Genomic DNA, 17,755 nt, shown 5'->3' with positions numbered 1-17,755 from the left:
GTGAGTTGCCCTGCCCTCCTCCAGGGGCTCTTCCCAACTTAGGAACTGAACCCGTGTCTCCTGCATTGGCAGGCAGGTTCTTTACTGCTGAGCCACCAAGGGAGGCATCTGGTGGGAATACATGCCCCATAACTGTTAGTTGCTGTGTGGCCATTACCCCCAAGACATCTCAAACTTTCCACACCCATCCTGCCAGTTATCACATTCTGGTGACTTTTCCTTCTACTGTGAAATCACTTAAAGCTCACCGTCTCCAGCATCTTGCCAGTTCCGTCTCTTGCCTCTGTGCCCCCCACATCCAGCCTGGCTCTGGTCAAATCCATTCTCCACAAGCTCCATACCTGAGATGAAATCTGAATTCTTACCTGCCTGCTGGGGCACTCCCACGGGCTCTCTATCTTCTGCACTGGAAGAAGCTTGCTCCTCATGTGGCCCCTGGAGTACCTCCACCGGCTGGCCCCTAAGACCCCCGACCCACCTGTCACCTCTTCAGTCCTTCACCCAGGCCTGGATCAACCTATTTGCTGCTTCAGCCTTTCTTACAGGCAGCCTCCCCCCTCACCCCACCACTCACCTCTCACATCTTTGCCTCCCATCACCTGGTAGCTCATAATCATCCTTCAAGACACAGTTAAGGTTGTCATCTGCCATAGCTCACCTTCTTCCCTGAGCCGCTCCTGGAATTTGTTGTTGTTCAGTCGCTAAGTCATGTCTGACTCTTTGAGACCCCGTGGACTGCAGCACGCCAGGCTCCTCTGTCCTCCACTGAGGACAGACTCCTCCTGCAGTTTGCTCAGATTCCTGTCCATTGAGTTCTTGGTGCTATCTCACCATCTCATCCTCTGTTGTCCCCTTCTCCTCTTGCCCTCAATCTTTCTCAGCATCAGGGTCTTTTCCAATGAGTTGGCTCTTGGCATCAGGTGGCCAAAGTATTGGAACTTCAGCGTCCATCCTTCCAATGAATGTTCAGGGTTGATCTCCTTTAGGATTGACTGGTTGGATCTCCTTGTTATTCAAGGGATTCTCAAGAGTCTTCTCTAGCACCACAGTTCAAAAGCATCAGTTCTTCGGCACTCAGCCTTCCTTATGATCCAACTCTCACATTCATACGTGACTACTGGAAAATCCATAGCTTTGACTATACTTACCTTTCTGTTGGCAAAGTGATATCTCTGCTTTTTAAGATGCTATCTAGGTTTGTCATAACTTTCCTTTCAAAGAGCAAGCACCTTTTAATTTCATGGTTGCAGTTGCTATCCACAGTGATTTTAGAGCCCAAGAAAATCAAATCTGTAATTGCTCCCGCTCTCCTGAAATAAGGAGGGCTTTATAGGCCTCTTGGAGCAGTATAGGCCTCCTTTACTCATTGCACTGCGACTCGTGGTTTACCATCACGAATTCTTTGAGCATAGGAATTGTGGATCCCTAATTTGGCATCACCACATCTAAGAGTCGCCTGACTTTCTGCATGGGGTACTTCAACTCAACTGAATGAAATTACCTTGTGTGATTACATCACTTTTGGCTGTGAGGCTGTTTGGAGCTTTTCCTTTAAATATTTTGATGGTTTTTGAAGCAGAAGTTATACATTGTGAGGATGGCATCCAGGGCTAGTTGGCCAGAGCAGTTGGTTGTTGAAGTTTCTCCTTGGAATCATCTAGTGGGGTTTGCCACAAAAATGAATTTCCTAGCTTAGAATGTCTCTGACAACTTCTTAAAAATCTCAGTGTGTATGAAGTGCCAGGCAATAGGAGTATCTTAGGTTTGCCTCTCCTGTCATTTCTTCCAGCCCACATGGGCAGCTCAGCAGTCCAGGCAGGTTCCAGGCCAGGAGGGACCGCTTCACCGCTGTGCTGCTGTCCTTTTTTTTTTTTTTTAACGTGGATCACTTGTTTTTTCAAAATTTTTTAATAATATTCCTTCTATTTGTGTTTCAGTATTAGTGCTGTGAGGCATGTGGGATCTTATCTCCCCAACCAGTGATTGAACCCACACCCACTGATTTGGGAGGCGGAGTCTTAAGCACTGGATCACCAAGGAAGTCCAATGCTTCTGTCTTGGACTGGATCCAGGCCTTCTCATTTTGCCCAAGACCTGTAAAGATAAAATTAAGATGGTAGCTTGACACATATTCAATTGCCTGTCATGTATCAGGCACTGTCCTAAGATTTTTACATGGAGTAAACTCATTTAATGTCTGTGACAACTGACCAAGTTTCTCTGTTTCTTTTTAATGGATGTCTCCATAGCACCTACCTAAAACTGTGCCTGGCATAAAGTAAGATTTTATTAATATTTTTGAATGAATGAATGGATGGAATGATACTTCATAGTCTCAGAAATTCACCAAAGGGAGCATTCCTGGAGGTCCAGTGGCTAAGACTCTGTTCTTCCAATGCAGGGGTCCCGGTTCCATCTCTGGTCAGGGAACTAGATCCCACTTGCCACAACTAAAGATCCTGCATGCCACAACTAAGACCCGACACAGCCAAATAAAGAAATAAATATTTTTTTTAAAAAAGAAACTCACCATATTTCTGTCCTTTTCAAAAAATGGAGTTTCAGGGAAGTTAAGCTTCTTAGAGTTCCTCCACCAAATGAAGACTATCTATAACTATAAATCAAATACTACATATAGTATATTATATAACATATATAGGACTGTTTATGATACTACTGAACTGTGTTTTTAATACAATCTTGAAATCTTATTGCCAGAATGTCTTGTTTATTCTTATGTAACACAGATTTTTGTAAATGGAACCCTGCCCTCTTGCTGACTTAACAGTTTTAGAGATGCTCAATCTGCAGTTCTCATGAGTCTTGCTCGATGGTGGGTTCTAACTCTTCAAGTGGACGTAACCTGTAAACAAATACTTCATGTTTCTAGGGACATTACCTGTTAAATAAACAGGTTTGGAGATGTGGAATGTTTTTGCCAGAATCTCTATTCCCTAATTTATCTTCTGGGCCCCTCCAAGTTTCTTATATCAGACTTTCTTAAGACATGTGCCCCTTGGACTCTTATATGTCCTGAACACAGAAGGGTTTCTCAGAGCTCCTTGGCAAGTAGATGTGAGAGTCTGACAATGGATAAGTGCCACTCAGTTCAGTCCAGTTCAGTCCAGTTGCTCAGTCCTGTCCGACTCTTTGTGACCCCATGAACCAGGACATGCCAGGCTCCCTGCCGATCACCAACTCCCAGAGTTCACCCAAACTCATGTCCATTGAGTCACTGATGCCATCCAACCATCTCATCCTCTGTCGTCCCCTTCTCCTCCTGCCCTCAATCTTTCCCAGCGTCAGGGTGTTTTCCAGTGAGTCAGCTCTTTGCATCAGGTTGTCAAAGTATTGCAGTTTTGGCTTCAACATCAGTCCTTCCAATGAACACTCAGGACTGATCTCCTTTAGGATGGACTGGTTGGATCTTCTTGCAGTCCAAGGGACTCTCAAGAGTCTTCTCCAACACCACAGTTCAAAAGTATCAATTCTTTGGCACTCAGCTTTCTTTATAGTCCAACTGTCACATGACCACTGGAAAAGCCATAGCCTTGACTAGATGGACCTTTGTTGACAAAGTAGTGTCTCTGCTTTTAAATTAGCTGTCTATGTTAGTCATAACTTTCCTTCCAAGGAGTAAGCATCTTTTAATTTCATGGCTGCAGTCACCATCTGCAGTGATTTTGGAGCCCCAAAAAATAAAGTCAGCCACTGTTTCCACTGCTTCCCCATCTATTTGCCATGAAGTGATGGGACCGGATGCCATGATCTTAGTTTTCTGAATGTTGAGCTTTAAGACAACTTTTTCACTCTCCTCTTTCAGTTTCATCAAGAGGCTCTTTAGTTCTTCTTTGCTTTCTGCCATAAGGGTGGTGTCATCTGCATATCTGAGGTTATTGATATTTCTCCCAGCAATCTTGATTCCAGCTTGTGCTTCTTCCAGCCCAGCATTTCTCATAATGTATTCTGCATATAAGTTAAATAAACAGGGTGACAATATACAGCCTTGACATACTCCTTTTCCTATTTGGAACCAGTCTGTTGTTCCATGTCCAGTTCTAACTGTTGCTTCCTGACCTGCATACACATTTCTCAAGAGGCAGGTCGGTGGCCTGGTATTCCCATCTCTTTCAGAATTTTCCACAGTTTATTGTGATCCACATAGTTGAAGGCTTTGGCATAGGCAATAAAGCAGAAATAGATGGTTTTTTTGAACTCTCTTGCTTTTTATATGATCTAGCGGTTGTTGGCAACTTGGTCTCTGGTTCCTCTGCCTTTTCTAAAACCAGCTTGAACATCTAGAAGTTCATGGTTCACATATTGCTGAAGCCTGGCTTGGAGAATTTTGAGCATTACTTTGCTAGTGTGTGAGATGAGTGCAATTGGGCGGTAGTTTGAGCATTCTTTGGGATTGCCTTTCTTAGGGATTGTAATGAAAACTGACCTTTTCCAGTCCTGTGGCCACTGTTGAGTTCTCCAAATTTGCTGGCATATTGAGTGCAGCACAGCATCATCTTTTAGGATTTGAAATAGCTCAACTGGAATTCCATCACCTCCACTAGCTTTGTTCATAGTGATGCTTCCTAAGGCCCACTTGACTTCACATTCCAGGATGTCTGGCTCTAGGTGAGTGATCACACCATCGTGATTATCTGGGTCATGAAGATTTTTTTGTACAATTCTTCTGTGAATTCTTCAGAGGTGAATCGGGTACACTTTTTAAATGGCCAGTCCTGAGCTTCTCTGAGAGTCATTACCTTGCAGCCCCAGCCCAGGGCATGGGTGACTGTACTCGAGCATAGATTTGGAATGCTGTTCACTTCCTCTGGGCACTGACGTGCACATTACTTATAAGGAAATATGGTGTGCTCAGTCACTTAGTTGTGTTTGACTCTTTGTAACCCCACGGACTGTAGCCCGCCCGGCTCCTCTGTCCGTGGGATTGCCTGGGCAAGAATATCGGAGTGGGTTGCCATTCCCTTTTCCAGGGAATCATGTCGACCCAGGGATCAAACTTGGACTAGTGAGAATCAACTGTATAGCACAGGGAACTCTACTCAATGTTCTGTGGTGACCGAGATGGAAGGAAATCCCTCAGAAAAGGGGATGCATTTATATATATAGCTGATTCACTTTGCTGTAGAGTAGAAACGAATGCAACACTAATGCACTCACACACAAAGTGTTAGTCGCTCAGTCGTGTCTGACTCTCTATGACCCCATGGACTGTAGCCCACCAGGCTCCTCTGTCCATGGGATTCTCCAGGCAAGAGTACTGGAGTGGGTAGACATTTCCTTCTTCAGGGGATCTTCCCGACCCAGAATCAAACCTGCATCTCCTGCGTTGCTTACCACTGAGTCACCTGGGAAGCCCAGTGAAAAGATATGCTCAGACAATATACCATAAAAAAGTTTTGTGATCATTAGTTATCCAAGAAATGCAAATTTAAAACATGAGGATTATCATTGCATATCCGTTTGTTGTTGTTCAGTCGCCCAGTCATGTCTGACATTTTGCAATCCCATGGACTGCAGCATGCCAGGCTTCCGTGTCCCTCACCATCTCCCAGAGTTTGCCCGAGTTCATGTTTGATGAACTCATCAAACATATTCGTGTTTGAGTTCATGTTTGATGAGTTCATTGGTGATGCTGTCTAGCCATCTCATCCTCTGACGCCCTCTTCTCCTTCTGCCCTCAATCTTTCCCAGCATCAGGGACTTTTCCAATGAATTGTCTGTTCACATCAGATAACCAAAATACTGGAGCTTCAGCTTCATCATCAGTCCTTCCAGTGACTATTCAGGATTTATCTCCCTTAAGATTGACTGGTTTGATCTCCTTGCTGTCCAAGGGAATTTCAGGAGTCTTCTTCAGCACCACAGTTCAAAGTCATCAGTTCTTTGGCTTCCAGCTCTCACAACTGTACGTGGCCACTGGGAAAACCATAGCCTTGACTATATGTCTCTGCTTTTCAACACACTGTCTAGGTGTGTCATCTGCTGTTAATAAAGCTGTTAATAATGCTAATGGATGTGATGAAATTCCAGAACTATTCAAATCCCTAAAGGATTATTGTATCAAGGTTTTGCATTCATTATGTCAGCCATCTGTCTTCCATCTGGAAGACCCAGAAGTGGCCACAAGACTGGAAAAGGTCTATCCTCGTCCCAATTCTCAAGAAGGGTAGTACCAAAGAATGTGCTAACCATCAGATAGTTGTACTCATCTCCCACGCTAATAAGGTCATGCTTAAAATCTTGCATGCTAGGCTTCAGCATTATACGAACCAAGAACTTCCAAATGTCCAAGCTGGGTTTAGAAATGGAAGAAAAACTAGAGATCAGGTTACCAACAATCACTGGATTCTAGAGAAAGCGAGGGAATTTAAGAAAAACATCTATCTCTGTTTCATTGACTATGCTAAAGCCTTTGACTGTGTAGATCATGACACACTGTGGAAAGCTCTCAGAGAGATGGGAATACCAGACCATCCTACCGGTCTCCTGAGAAACCTGCATGTGGGTCAAGAAGCAACAGTTAGAACCCTATATGGAACAACTGGCTGGTTCAAAATTGAGAAAGTTTCAAAATTGTAACAGGGCTGTCTACTGTCACCCTGTTTGTTTAACCTATATGCTGAGCACATCATGAGAAATGCCAGGCTGGATGAGTTACAAGCTGGAATCAAGATAGGCAAGAGAAACATCAACGACCTCAGCTATGCATATGATACTACTCCAATGGCAGAAAGTGAAGAGAAACCAAAGAGCCTCTTGATGAGTGTGAAGGAGGAGAGTGAAAGGGCCAGTTTAAGACTAAATATTAAAGAAATTAAGATCATGGCATCCAGCCCCATTACTGCATGGCACATAGAAGGGGAAAAGGTGGAAGTGGTGACACATGTCCTCTTCTTGGGCTCTAAAATCATTGCAGATGGTGAATGCAGCCATGAAATCAGAAGACTATTGCTTCTTGGCGGGAAAGTGATGACATATCCATTAGGATGACTAAAATGAAAAGGACTGTGAAGATGGCTTGTTGGCTGGAACAATTAGGATTTCCCTGCACTGCTAGTGGGAATGTAAAGTTGCAGAGCCACTTTGGAAGCTTGTTTGGCAGTTTCTTAAAAAGTTAAAAATACGTCTTCCATATGACCCAGTCATTTCACTCCTACATGTTTACTCAAGAGAAATAAAGACATATGTCTCCTCTAAGATTTTTACATGAATTTTCTTAGCAGCTTCACTTGTTGTGGCTCCAAACTGGAAGAAATGAAAATGTTCATCAAGTGAATGCATAAATGAAATGTAATATATGCATTGCATAGAATGGAATTCTGGTCAGCAATAAAAAGAAACAGCTACTAATACATGGTACAGTATGGATGGATGGATGAATCTCATGACAATATGCTGACTGAAAAAGCAAGACAGGACATACACTGTATAACACCATTTATGTAAAATGCAAACTAATCCATACTAACAAAGAGCTGGTTGGTGGTTGTCCAGAGATGGGAGGAGGAGGAGGAGATGGACTGCAAAAAGGGATGAGGCATTCTTTAGAAAGCATTCTGTAGGTTGATTGTGGTGATATTCTCATGGGTATATAGAGTTGTCAAAACTCTTTAAATGGTGCACTTTGAATAACTCAATCTGTTGGGAGTAAATTAATCCTCAGTAACGTTGATAAAGAAAAAAGGAAACTGTTTGTTTAAAGCAAAAATAGCAATGAAGTTTGTAACATATATAGAACATATTTTTGTCTCAGCAGTGACATAACAGATGGGAGAATGAAAAGGAATTATATATTGTATTATTACATTATCCTTGAAGGGATATAACACTATTTGAGGGAAAACTGTCATAAGTTAAAGTAGAATGTTTTAGGCTATAGAAAAATTGCTGAAAAAATGAGTAACAGTTTAAAATCTAACACTGAAATAGATGATTCAGTTAATCAAAAGAAGACTGGAGCAGAGGGAAAAGAACATATGGGATAAACAGGGAAGAACTTGTGAGGTAGCAGTTTTAAATTGTCAGGTTAATAGTTACATTGAGTTAAATGATTTAAACACTCCTATTTTCAGATCGTCAGACATGATAAGTTAAGACTGAACTATATGCTTTCTACAAGAAATTCACTTAAAATTAAAGACAAATAGGTTAAAAGTATGAGAATAAAAATTTACACCTGCAAACATTAACCATAAAAGAGCTGGAGTGGATTTACTAATATTGGATCAAGTAGACTTCATAAAAAGGAACATTACCAGAGGTAAAGAAGATCGCTTCATGATGATTAAGGAGTCTACTCATCAAGAAGATGTAACAATCTAAATGTGTATGGATTCCACAAAATGGCATCAGAATACATGAAGCAAAAGTGGAAAGCACTGAAAGGAAAAATGAACAAATCCTAAAGTATAGTTGTAGACATCAGTCCTTCTCTCTGGGTAATTGATGAAATAGACAGAAGATCAGTGATGCTATAAATCATATGAAGAGCATTATTAACAAACTTAATGACATTTGTTAATCACAGTATTGGACATGAGCAGAATACCCACTCAAGCGCACATAGAACATGTATCAAGACAGACCATGTAGATTTAGAATGGCTGATACAATACAAAGTGTGATCTCTGGTTAGAATGAAATTAAGCTAAAATTAATAACAGAAAAATATCTGGAATAATCCTTACATACAAGGAAACCAAATCACATAATCGTTCATAGATCAAAGTAGAAATCACAGGGAAATTAGAAAATATTTTGAATGGAGATGAAACACAGCATATCAAAATTTGTGGTATGCAACTAAAATAGTACTCAGAGGAAAATGTATTCCTTTAGATGCTTACAACAGAAAAGAAAGGTCTGAAACCACTGGAATAAATTTTTATTTTAAGAAACTATGAAAAGGTGAACAAGTGAAACCCAAAGTAAGCACAAATAATAAAAATGAAATAAGAAATGGTCAAACAATAGAGAATAAACAAGCCAAGAACTATTTTTATTTCAATAAATAAATAAAATTGAAAGACCTTTAAATCACCCCACCCTCGCCTGCTCCCACTGAGTCTAAAAGTCTGTTCTTTATGTCTCCTTCGCTGCCCTGCATGTAGGGTCATTGGTACCATCTTTCTAGAATGATGCAGAGAAAAAGACACAAGTTACCAGTATCTAGAATAAAAGAGAGGACTTTACTATAGATCCCATAGACATTGAAAGGATAAAATTAAATACTATTATTGTTCATGTGATGTTAATGTAATGCCAATACATTTGAGAGCATATATGAAATAGACAAATTTCTTAAAGATGCGTAGTACCAAAAGTGACACGAAAAGAAGTAGAAAACCTGAAGAGCTTTGACATCACTTGTGAAGTTAAATACTTAAGAAAAGGAGACATACTTATTTTACACAAATTCTTTCAGAAAAGGGAAAACTAATTTTAGGAGCATCCCAACACCAAAACCCAAAGAAATTGTGAGACCCACACCCCTGATGAGCGCATGTACTGGGGACACCACTGCGCCTGTCACCGGTCTCCGCTTGTCTTGCAGGTATGCCGGCACCCTTCTGGATGAGGACATCTTCCGTGGGAAGGAGCTCGTCAGCAGTCGCCCGCTGCAGGCGCTGGTGGCAGGGCTGAAGGCCTACAGCACCTGGGAGAACGTCAGCTGCCTGCAGGACTGTCGCGAATGCACCGGAGGCATGGTGAGCACCCTCTGACCCCTCGGGCCGCGGTCCGGCAGAGTCTCCATGGTTACAGGTTACAGGTTACATGCAGCATGGTTGGGGGAGGACCGTGTGGCCAGTGGGCTTTGGAACCAGGTGAAATTCCCATCTGCCCTTGTGACTCTGGGTGCACCCCTTAGCCTTGCCATTTGTGCATGTCCGTCTTCTCTGATGCCACCAGACAGATGCAGACCATGCCTGTAAAATGCTGGGTCCGTGGAGGCCCTCAGTACCTGTCATGGAACTCGGTGGTGGTGGCTTGTGGACAGTATAGGAAAGGGCCAACAGGGGCCAGATGATCTAAGCTCAGCTCCAGCGTTTCAGTCCCCTGGGGAGAATGCAGGAATGACCCCACGGGTTTCTGCCCTGGGAATGAGGCAGATGGGGACAGGCCCAGTGCTTAGGGCATGTTGGGAGTGTCCCCAGCCCTGGCCTCAGACTGGACTGTGCAGTGAGGTATGAGAAACCCTAACGTGACTCTTCGGAGAGTCGAGAGGACTCAGAACAGCTGGATCTATGGCCTCTCCCTGTAGGACCCTGAGAGTGGAGGCACCTGCAGGAGCCCAGAGCTGGTGAGAAACGGGACCCAAGTGGGGTCTCGGAGGGCAGGACGGGGGGGGATGTGCGGTTTTGAACCTGTGACTTGGTAGCATGGCATGGCTGTGGACATCAGCTCTGGTGGCATCTGAGTTCAGCCCCAGATGACAGTCCTATGTGGGCGATGCCTGTGGACCACCCTGCCTCATCGTCATGTGGGCCAGAAGCAGGGGCTGCGGGAGGATGGGGGGAGGAGGGAGCCCCGCTTGGGCCTTGAGCTTCAATTCCATCTAGAACTTGGCTGAATATTTGCCTAAAAAGAGCAGCTCTGAACCTGAAGGGGCCGTTGAAGCATTCTAGCCGCAGTGAGAAGAGGTCAAGAGGAGATCAAGGGCTGCTGCAGAAAGTAAAGGGGGAGGTTGAGTTTCTGGAGAGCCCAGAGCATCGGTGCCGGGTCCATGGAGGGGCAAGGAGGGACTGGGCCCTCAGGCACAGCCTGAGGTTTGTCCCATGTAGACTCTGTGGATGGGTGTGAGAGCTGGCCTGTCACCTCCCTGCAGTGACTGAGTAAAGATGGGCGAGTGGTGAATCCTTGGTTAATCAGGCTTGCACCTGTATCTGCGATGGTGGTGGTGGAGGACATGCTTTTCCAGGGGGGACGGTGTCAGGCTCCATCAGAAAAGAAGGAGGAGGAGAATAAAGTGACAGCTGGAGCCGGGGTGCAGCGGGGTCAGGAGTCAGGGTCCTCTGAGTCAGCCGGGGGCGATGGCTTGTAGTGGCCTGATGTGTCGTGAGTCCCCTGCTTCCAGTGGTTCCGCCCTTCCAGTGGTCCTGCCTGGTCATCCCTCCTTCACTGTCCAGCATCACCCGCTGTGCAGAAATGACCCCGCCACCCACCATACTATGGAAAAGAAGCTGACCCTGGAAGACCGCTCTTCAGGGCTGGGAAGATGCCAGATGCCAGCTCTGTAATCCTGGGCACTGCTGCCTCAAGTGGCTTTGCTTCCCAGCAGCTCCTCGGAAACAGGAGGGGACCCTGTTTTCTAGTTTTGTTCCTCTCCACCCCCATATCCAACCAACACCTTGCCCAGGACTATTTGTAGAGACATTAATATTTGTTGAAGGGGCTTCCCAGGTGGCACTAGTGGTAAAGAACCTGCCTACCAATGCAGGAGATGTAAGAGATGTGTATTCGATCCCTGGATCGAGAATATCCCCTAGAGGAGGAAATGGCAACCCACTCCAGTGTTCTTGCCTGGAGAATCCCATGGACAGAGGAACCTTGCGGGCTACAGTCCACAGGGTCGAAAAGAGTCGGACACGACTGAAGCCACTTAACACATGCGCAAATGTTTGTTGAAAGGAAAGCATGAGCATCTTCTAACTGTTTTAAGCTGCATTTTCAGACACTACATCTTCTGCAGGCAGGAAGTCTCCAGGAGTGAAGTGTGGCTGAGTCTGGGGGCTGCTGGGATGGTAATGAAAAGCACTTCTTCTGTGGCCCATAGGTCTAAGGAGGTCTTGCATGCGAAACAAAACAAAACATAATTCAATTCACATTTACTGACTTTGAAGCCAGTAACACTATGGGAAAGTTATTGCCTTCTCTTTGACTCATTTTTCACATACATAAAGTGAGGCTAAGCTTTCCTTTGTAACAATTGTGAGAGTTAAGTTGAGCAAGAAGATTAGCATAAAAATTTATAATGGTGAAGGAAGACTGAAGATCCCGTGCACTGCAGCTAAGACTCGGCACAGCCAATTAATTAATTAAAAATATATAATTGTTTAAACAAAAATCATAACAACGTGATGTGAGGTTTATAACCGAGGGAAGTGAGATGGGTTGTGCTCCCATGACCCCAAACCTCCTTAGCAAGTCGAGAAGGGGCTGGACCAGGAGCTGGGGAGGCACCGTCCATTCCTGGTACAGCCTTGATGTTCCAGAGGGTTGGGGCTTCATGCTCACACGTGCTCTGCATTGTGTAAGCTGAGCATCCACCGGCCTGGTTTGGAAGTGATGCAAACCCTTTCCCTGCCCACATGTGAACTCAGAGAACAGACTCCACCCCTCGGAGTAGTCATGTGAGTCAGTTCTTTCGCTTCCTTAGCTCCCCACCTTCCTTTTCCAAGGATTGACAGGTAAACCAAGTCTTCAGACTGTTGCTGTTTCATTGGACTTGCATTGGCCTCTTTTCTCCGTATCCAAGCAAACCCAGATTGAATTTCCTACTACCAGCTGAGTGAGGAGTGGGAAACAGAGCCCTGGATTTCCTTGTACCCCTTGCGGGGCCGCCTGGTGGGGCGAAAACTCTGGGAGGTGGGAGGGGCAGCTCCTCAAGGAAGGGGTGGGGTCTCAGGGTCAGGATGCTGTGACCTTGGGCCTTTCCTCTGGGAGTCTCAGGTTCCTTCTCTTTTAAAGCCTACAGCATAGCATTGCACTGTTCTTAGTCGTGTCTGACTCTGCAGCCCCATGGACTGTAGGCTCTTCTGTCCATGAGATTTCCCAGCAAGCATACTGGACTGGGTTCCCATTTCCTTCTCCAAGGTATCTTCCTGACCCAGGGATCAAACCAGCGTCTCTTACGTCACCTCTGTTGCAGGCAGTCTTTACCACTAGCGCCACCTGGGAAGCATGGTAGGCCTCAGTAAGGACGCTTGTCTTTCTTTTTCCTGGCTGTGATTACAGCGAAGCATCCCAGCTGTCTCTGCTCCTCCCTAAACCCCATCCTGATGCATCTGATCTGTGTGCAGGCTGCATGGGTGGGCTCTTCAGGGAGCAGCCTTGGACTCTGGAGGCAAGTATTTCCTCAGCAAATCTGACTCTATAGCATCAGGGGCTGCAGAGACAGGTCTGGGGCCTACAGAGGTTGCGTGGTCCCCACTCTGCTCCCCACCCCGACTCCACTGGGATAGAGCTGCAGCTCAGCTGCTGACCGAGACCCTTCGTGGCAGAGTTCTTCACAGGGAGCTTCTACAGTATCCCTTGACCCTTGAGTGTTACCTGTACCTGGATGTCCATGGCCTGGAACTGTGCCCTCCAGCGCTGGAAGATACCCAGCCTCGGATCCCTGGGCCAGTGGTCAAGAGCAGACTCCACTGCAGGATTTTAGGCACCCTGACCCCCACCTGCCACTCCCATCAGGGCCTCTCCCTGGAAGCCTTCTCATCTCTGCCCCGGCTGCTCATTTTTTCTCAGCGTGTTCCTGAATTCCATGGGAGAGCTATGGAAAATTGGCCGAAGCAGCCTAAAGAAATATGTGGACAAGACTGGAGCAGGATAAAGTCTCAGGAGAGATCTCTGACCCACCATGATGATAAGGTTATCAGCAAACACGCGTCGACTGTTCCTTTCATGTTAGACATGGAGCTGCTGTCTGCTGTTCAGAGATACAGTCCAGCTGGGCAGTGACAGAAGTGCTATAAGACTGCACGGGAGGACACTGAAACAGTTACAAGTGTTTGTAAATTAAAGGGAAAAAAAAGCCATGTGAGGCTGAGCTTGCTGGTTATTCCGTAGGCTTCGTCCCAAGACTGGATCCTCAGGAGACGTACCATCACCTCATTTATCTGGCATCCACTGTTTCTTGGAACACAGCTGAGGCCTGAAATAGCCAAAACAGAACTCTGAGACTCCCAGAGAGGTGGCATGAAGTCCCTGTGCTGAGGCGCGGGCCCTCAGTCCACTCCCAGAGGAGCCTGGCCGGCCTCTGCTGGGAACCTGCTCCTGGCGGCCGACTCTTGCATGTGATTCCTGCTTTCCTGTGGTGTCGCAGACCGGTGAGGATATCCGGTCTCCAAAGGCAGGTGGTTAAGAGGGCTTGTGGCCAACAAGAGCCAGAAGAGGTAAAAAAACTAGACTCAAAAATTCAAGAGCTCTGGGACTTCCCTGGCGGTCCAGTGGTTAAGATTCCATGCTCCCACTAGAGCAGGCACAGGTTTGATCCCTGGTGGGGGAACTAAGATCCTGTATGCTATGCAGCATGTCCCCCACCAAAAAGAAAAAAAAGATTCAAGAGCTTAGTGGGCCAGTGCCCAGCCACAAGAAGGATCAAAGCTCTTCTAGGAGGCAACGTGGGCTGCAGACAAGGTAGGCTGTGGGAGACAGGCCGGGAAGCTGTTGCAAGAAAGACAGTCATTCGAGGTCCTCCGTCCCTCCTGGCTGCTGGAGATCTACTGTTTCCTGGAATACAATAGATGATGTTTGTTTAAAAGTTCAGCTTTTCACAGCAATCCGCTAGATATGTGTCTCTCAAAACAGATAAGTAGGTCAGCCTGATTTGGATCTAGTATGGAAGAGATGACTTTGCTCCCCCATCTCATTTCACAAGAAGAAACAGAGCCACAGAAAGTCTTGTCTAGTGCCTGGGCCATGAGGAGCTAGTGATGCTTGTGGTGGATTCTAACTCTGAAGGTCAAGGGTCCAGTTGGCTAGGAATGCATACATGGGTGGGGTAGGGGCAAGTTAAGCTGTGACATGAAGTCACTGGGTAGCAAAGTGGAAAATGTTCAGCCCATACTAAGAAAGGATCCAAGACTGTATCTGGCAAACCTCCTAAGAAAGGACTGGCTGGGCCCCAAGTGTTGACCCCAATAGAAGGGCCTTCTTAGTGGTTGCCATGACAGCTTTATCAGCCAGAACCTTTGCTCAGCCCCAGCCTAATTTTTCTAGGGAACCAATGAGTTGTTGATTTCATGGATCAAAGACCCCGTTCTCTGGACAGATTGAGAGCCTTCAAGAAGAATCCCAGATGAAAACCTAGGTTTCTGCTTATTTCTGCTATCACTTTCTGATTGTAGGGATTTAGAAAGATAGCACAATAAAAAAAAAACTTTATGATGATTAGTTATTTCTCAACTTTGAAAGAACTTTGTTCCAAGGTCAGAGGAATTGTTTCTTATTCTTTGAAAGAGGTTTCTGTTTCTGACTCTGACATTCTTTGAGTCCGTGCTAGGTAAAATGCTGGGACCTGTGTAGATGTGGCTCTCTTTAATCCTCCAATAGTCCTATGAGTGGGAATAATTGTCTACACAGTTTCCCATGGATGAAGGAAAGAAGACTGGAGGTGGTTGCTATTTCTCTGTCAGTCGCTCAGCCATGTCCAACTCTTTGTGACCCTACGGACTGCAGCCTGCCAGGCTCCTCTGTCCATGGAATTCCCCAGGCAAGAATACTGGCGTGGTTTGCCATTTCCTCCTCCAGGGGATCTTCCCAACCCAGGGATTGAACCTGCATCTTCTATGTCTCTTGCGTTGCAGGCAGGTTCTTTACCACTGAGTTACCTGGGAAGCCCTAAAAGTTGGATGCCAGACTCTAATTCAGGTCTTCCCATTTTAGTCTTTTGTCCTTAATTTTGGACCTTGCTTTTTTCCCCGAGGGAGGGGGATGGCAACTTTGTTTCTGGCCCCTGGGTTCTGTGTTGATCAATGGTCTACACTTAGCCCTCATTTAACATAATCCACAATTTGTAAACAAGTCTCTGTGTTGTGTTGTTAACCCCTGGCCACTGGGGAAAAAAATCTCCTAGTGAGAAGATTCACATGTCACATTTGTGAGTGCCTTATGTTAGTAGGTCTTATCTTGTCAAGAAAATGATTTGGGAGAGTAGCAGGCAGTAAAACTGACCCTCATCACTGATACAGAAAAGAGAGATTATTAAAATGGCCCAAGGACAATTCATTTTATTGGCAATGTTCCTTTGAAGATCTCAGTCCAAACTTCTTAAGGGTGTAAAGAAGACAATTATAAATTTTATATGCAATGGATAACATCCAAACATATGAGAGAATAATGGATAGAGTTGGAATCCATCCTGGGACAATTAGCCAAATTTTGAATCTACCGTATTCTCATTTTACCCTCCCTTGAGATGGTTCACAGCTCTCCAGAAGGATTCAGTCCATCACATCAAGGAAATAAGAAAAGGAAAAGAAGCTTTGCAAGACTGACTTCTAAATTTGTTAAGAATTAATTAAGATTCTTTAGAATCTTAATTAATTGCATTAATTAAGATGCAAATAAGAGAGACCCATTACAAATTTGCTCAAGCAAGAAGGGAGACTATATCTTGAGAGAGAGAGAGAGAGAGAGAGATGTGTTCTGGAAATCACATCTCGTGAGGTCCAGGAGGTCTCGTGAGGACCAGGAACTGGGAAGGAGCCTAGAGTACAGGCAACCCTGCCCTTGGTTTCTCCTCCTTTTTGGGGCGTAGTCTTGGCCTTTGCCTCTCTGGTGTCTGCCCAGTCTTCCTGCTCCTCTGCGTATGTGAGTGCCGTTTGGCTGTGGAACTTACAGCATCTCCTTTCCAGCTACTGTCTGAGATGGTGCCTTGCAGATCGCGTGCTGAATCCCTGTCTCAGTTGGAGCTGGTGTCCTCCCAGCCCAGACATCTTTGGCTGGGGATGGAGCCACGTTGCGTGAACATGCCTGCTGATGCCCCAGTGCTACAGGCAGTGAGACAGTGGTCAGCAGCTGAGCAGGTATCTGTTGTGATATATATGATAGGTTTTAAAATACTTTCTCACGAATCCTTTCAGCCTGGTGTATAGAAATGGAGTTGAAGTTTGTGTATTGATCTTATATCCAGCAACCTTGTTAAACCGACAATTCTAAAAAGCTGTTTGTAGTTCTTTCGTGTTTCCCTATGATCTTAATCATATTCCCTATGAAACATGAATAGCTTGTTTCTTTCTTTTCAATTATTTACATTTATACCTTTGTCATATCATTAAAGTGGCCAGGCCTTCCCATGCAGTGATTAAAGAAGTGGTTGATAATGGGCGCTTATATTTTTTTCTTGACTTTAATGGGGACTTGCTTACTTTTTCACCATTAAGGATTTTATTTGGTGTGGATATTCTGGTGTTGGTGTTTGGTATGTTATTTGGTGTGGCTATTTATCATGTTAAGGCAGGTATGTTTTACCCTTAGTTTATATAGAGGCTTTTGTGTGCTTGTGTGTGTGCTAGTTGTTTGGTTTGATTTTAAAATTATGAATGGATCTAAATTTTATGAAATTATATTCCTTTATTTTACTGAGATAATCACACATTTTCCTGCTTTAATCTGTTTTTGTGGTGAATTTACATTAATGTATTTTCTAATGTTTAATAAATCTTGGGTTTGGGAATGAATACAACTTAGTCAGGATTGTGTGTGTGTCTTTAATTCACTGTTGGTTCTGTCTGCCAGTGCTCATTTAGGATTTTTTCTTTTGTGATCATGAGATTGTCTTGTGTTGTTCTTTCCTTATTCTGCCCTTGACTAACTTGGGTATCAACATTATAATAACCCCATTAAATGAATTGGGGAGGGAGAATTTCTTCTTTTTCTACTCTTTTAAAGAGTTTGCATAAAGTGGAATGATCTGTTCCTTGCATACTTCCTACAAATACCTGGAAAGTCATATGGGTCTCATAGTTCCTTTCTTAGACATTTAAAGTGATTAATTCTCTTTCTTTAGTAGTTGTAG

General features: G+C 44.7%; 1 protein-coding gene across 2 annotated transcripts in view; it reads left to right on the top strand.

The window, feature by feature from the left end:
* The window catches only part of ACOXL (acyl-CoA oxidase like), a 319,722-nt gene that overhangs the window by 160,442 nt on the left and 141,525 nt on the right, over positions 1-17,755 (top strand). For both annotated transcript variants that reach the window (XM_070474015.1, XM_070474021.1), the window contains exon 11: positions 9,572-9,725. In XM_070474015.1, the coding sequence (XP_070330116.1) occupies positions 9,572-9,725 (154 nt within the window). The remainder of the gene's footprint in view (positions 1-9,571; positions 9,726-17,755) is intronic.

This window comes from Odocoileus virginianus, chromosome 2, assembly GCF_023699985.2.
Source record: "Odocoileus virginianus isolate 20LAN1187 ecotype Illinois chromosome 2, Ovbor_1.2, whole genome shotgun sequence".
Taxonomy (NCBI): Eukaryota; Metazoa; Chordata; class Mammalia; order Artiodactyla; family Cervidae; genus Odocoileus; species Odocoileus virginianus.
Note: the sequence above shows the minus strand (reverse complement) of the source record. Positions and strands in the feature narration are given on the sequence as shown.